Consider the following 3708-nt stretch of genomic DNA (forward strand, 5'->3'; position numbering starts at 1 on the left):
TATATCATTATTTATACAAATGAATTCATACCATAGCCGTGGAAATGAATAAATAAATATACTTTTATTTAGACAGTATTACACAAAAAAAAGCTACCCCGATCAAAAATCAATCATGTTTCTGTTACAGAATGAACCGGTGAAGGTTAGGTTAGGCGGAAAATCTATGGTAGTAAGTCATTCGTGAAAAGGAGGAAACCTCGCGGAAATTATTATCAGAACGTGTCGAAAAGGTGTTAGCGGGGGACGCACAGTGCCGTAGAACACTGGGGGGGACAGCTGGTGCATAGGGATTGATATTGATTTGAAGCACGCGGAGCCGGTTGCCGGGCAGTCGCCGGTCAGGCGTACGTCGAACAACAGACCGAACTCAAATGCCTCCCGAGTGCCTGGACGTCGAGGAGCGTAGCAGCAGCGTGCAGGAGAAGATATCCTGCATCGATGGCAGGATCAAGGAGTTGCCATTCACGCCGCCCGCCCGGCTATGCGGTGCGAACGTTTTATCCTGATACTTTTCCATTCTTTCCGCCACTTTTCTCCATCAGTCGCGCCGTTATCATTGACTGCATCGACGGTGAAAGCTTGAATTTATCCACGTTGCTGAGTATACGGGATTTTTCAGTACAGTGCCAGAAAACAGTTCTGAAGATATTCATTAAGTTCTTCGAGAATTTGTGTTCCTTGGTGGTGCGTGTGGATATTCTTTTTTATAGTTTTGCTATTATTATCGATAGCTGTAGAAAAATTTGTTGAAACGTGAGAATCGTCATTTATGATTAAAGGAATAGAATTTGAGTTTTGTTGAAAGATTTGAAATAGTGTAACACAATGTGCTCGTCCTTTCCTCGTTGTACAGTTATCCCATGGGCTTTCAGATCTCCCGCTAATATTTATGTGTGACGTCAGGCCACGCAAAAACCACATTCCTATTGTTTTTGCGAGAGAAGAACTCGGAGCACGGTTGATCGTTGCCTATTTACCTCGTGTACTAGTTCACATGTTTTTCGCCGTCTCTCGAAACTCGTTTCTTCCGTTTTCCTGGATCTTTCCGGTAATATCTATTTAAAGAATAATACAATCCTGAGAATAATACGTGCCTTGGTTGTTTTGCGGTAAGTTTACGCTATTACGTTCTACACAATGTGCATATTCCATGAAAAATAACATTGATCTTGGAGTCGTTCAAATCTCTATACGAAAATTCTACAATTTTCACTTTTTTACGCGAAATAAATCTGCATAATTATTTACAACGTTCGTATCGATAGTTCGTTTAAGTAATTCAAATTTATCGTTACATGGAATGTTTACAGTTGAAATTGTAAGGGTAATAAAGGATCGAATTCTAAGGACATCCTTTGGAATGAAAATCATCGGACGAGCGGCTTCGCCACAAAGAAATGCATTCCATAAATGTGTGTGCACTGGAGCTCGGCCGTTCAGGGGCGGTTTAAGTAGATAGTCGACAAAGGGTGGAGGAAGGGAAAGGGTAATGTACGGATTGAATTAATTTCACTCATGGCATAGGGTTTTGACCAGGCAAGCCAGGAGACTGGTCAGTGACGGGTCAGGCGAGCTATCGTGCAGTCAGGTCGTGTGTTTATGGTGGTGAGGATCGACGGGATCGAGGAGCACATTGATCGTGTCGCCAACCCCCGACGGCTTAAGTTCAACTACCCTCTTTGTGAGCCGATTATAATACTTCTTTTCTTTCTATTTTAGACGTAGACTCTTTCGTTTTCCATTTTTCTTTCACTGTATAATAAAAATTACGATAAGGTTAATTATGAATTATTAATGAAACGTGATAGAGAAATGTTTAGTCTTTTAAGAATACCTGTATACAGAGATATAGATAGTCGATCATTCATTGATAAGAACCATTTAATATCCAGGCGATAATGCAGAATTCTATCAGATGTCAGCATAAGTAGATTGCGCACATATCGAGTTACATGGAGAAAGTTTCGAATTCATCTGTAACTACAACGATCAGTATTTCATTTTGTCTGCCAGTCGTATAATCCGTAAGTAAAGTATAATTAAAAAAAAACAAAACAAAAACAAATGCTAATATTCGAATTTCATCGGTATTTTTCGTGTTTAACCTTCAACGCGTTAATTCTCCGTTGACGTTCATAGCAAAAAGTTATTCTTCTCGGTAAGAGAGAGAATCCACGTGGGTGTCACGAATTGGTCTAAATTTATCGATGCATTCAATTATCGTTAGAAGTGTACCTTACCCACGGTATGGGTACTGTGAACGCGATAATCGATCGTTTAATCGAATTTCAATGTAATACGTGATTCAAAAATTTACTATTCTACGCCAATGTTTGTTTTCATGTTCGTTCTTTCGTTGTTATGAAAATAATTGTTCTGTAAAAGATGCAAATTCATCAAGGAGCGAAATCTGTGAAACAATTTTGCTACCTGTCCTCGCACGATCGCAATGATAATGATAGAAGATTACGATAAATTAAGAGGGAATTGGTATTGGTCGATTGACCGTACTGTCACGGCCTCTACACATGTACGCACGGTGCGTGAGCTTACAGCACTGTCCGTGCGAACCTCAGCGCTTGGGGCCAACAGGGTTAATTAGTTCAAAGTAGTCTCCATCTGTGCCGGTGTCTGGGCAATGCGATTAAAGATTTTACACGGCTGTCCCACCTCAATCGCTTCAATGCCTCGAATGAGCCATGACTCGCTCCTCTCCTTCGTTACTCTCGTTTTAACCATTATAACCTATAAATCGTGCCGCGTACACTTCAGTGCATTTAACTATTATAGGATCGAATTGGAGAATTATAATCAAATGAAGAAGGAGCGAATTTTATTACGTTATTTGATTAGCAATTAAAGATTATGAGGCACCTAATTAATCATATGATTAATATAGCCGTACTTTGTCAGTTCCCATAGCTTCAATTAGTGACAGATCAATTATAGTACACACGTGTATTTATCGAGTAAATTATGGGAGATATACTTGTATGAAATGTGGAATTTCAAAGTTAAAACATTTATTCGTGTAAGTTCCGTATGCTTTCAATGTTAGTATCTTATCGGGAATTCTATAATGTTCCGTGTAAAGTCGGTATCTATACTTAAATGCAGAAATAATTGTTGCTATTATTTACAACACATTCTTTTATCTTACCTAATTTCGTCATGGTTACACGTCATTTAAAATCGGTGTCGTTAACGTGTAAAATTAAAAGTATTTTGTCAAGGTTAATAAATATTGTCATGTATTATGAAGAATATCATTTTTGAAAAGACAAATTAAAATTAACATTTAAACGAGCGCTATTTTTCGCGCGAAAAATAAAAAAATTTGAATAGAACCAACATGGCTGCGTCCACGGTAGTTTTTTAGTCATACGTAGAGGTTAGGTTCCTACTTCTACGCCGACGGTATTACTTCACTGATCGGGCTTCTGTCAGACTTTCATAAATAAAAGATGGTGTCGACATCATACAGAAGTCTCTTAGTACCAAAACGATTCCTCTTTCTACTTGTACAATGTTCGTCATGTAAGTTATTTCGCAGTACGATCGATTGTTAACAACCAAACGATTACTGTTTGCACTCCTCTTTAAGACAGTACCTGTCATCGAGTCACTTGACTGTGTCACACTATTACACTTATTTTTATCCACCAAAAAAAATTATTCGCGAAAAATCACGGTGTCGATCACTTA

The 3708-nt window shown here is 38.6% G+C and overlaps 1 protein-coding gene across 1 annotated transcript in view; it reads left to right on the top strand.

The window, feature by feature from the left end:
• The first annotated feature begins 346 nt into the window (after positions 1-346).
• Positions 347-3708, top strand: part of LOC108572930 (protein rolling stone-like) — a 4916-nt gene continuing 1554 nt past the window's right edge. Inside the window, exon 1 of the mRNA XM_017935273.1 lies at positions 347-489. Coding sequence (XP_017790762.1) covers positions 375-489 — 115 coding nt within the window. The 5' untranslated portion in view covers positions 347-374. The remainder of the gene's footprint in view (positions 490-3708) is intronic.

Source organism: Habropoda laboriosa, unplaced genomic scaffold (genome assembly GCF_001263275.1).
Source record: "Habropoda laboriosa isolate 0110345459 unplaced genomic scaffold, ASM126327v1 scaffold102, whole genome shotgun sequence".
In the NCBI taxonomy this organism is placed as follows: Eukaryota; Metazoa; Arthropoda; class Insecta; order Hymenoptera; family Apidae; genus Habropoda; species Habropoda laboriosa.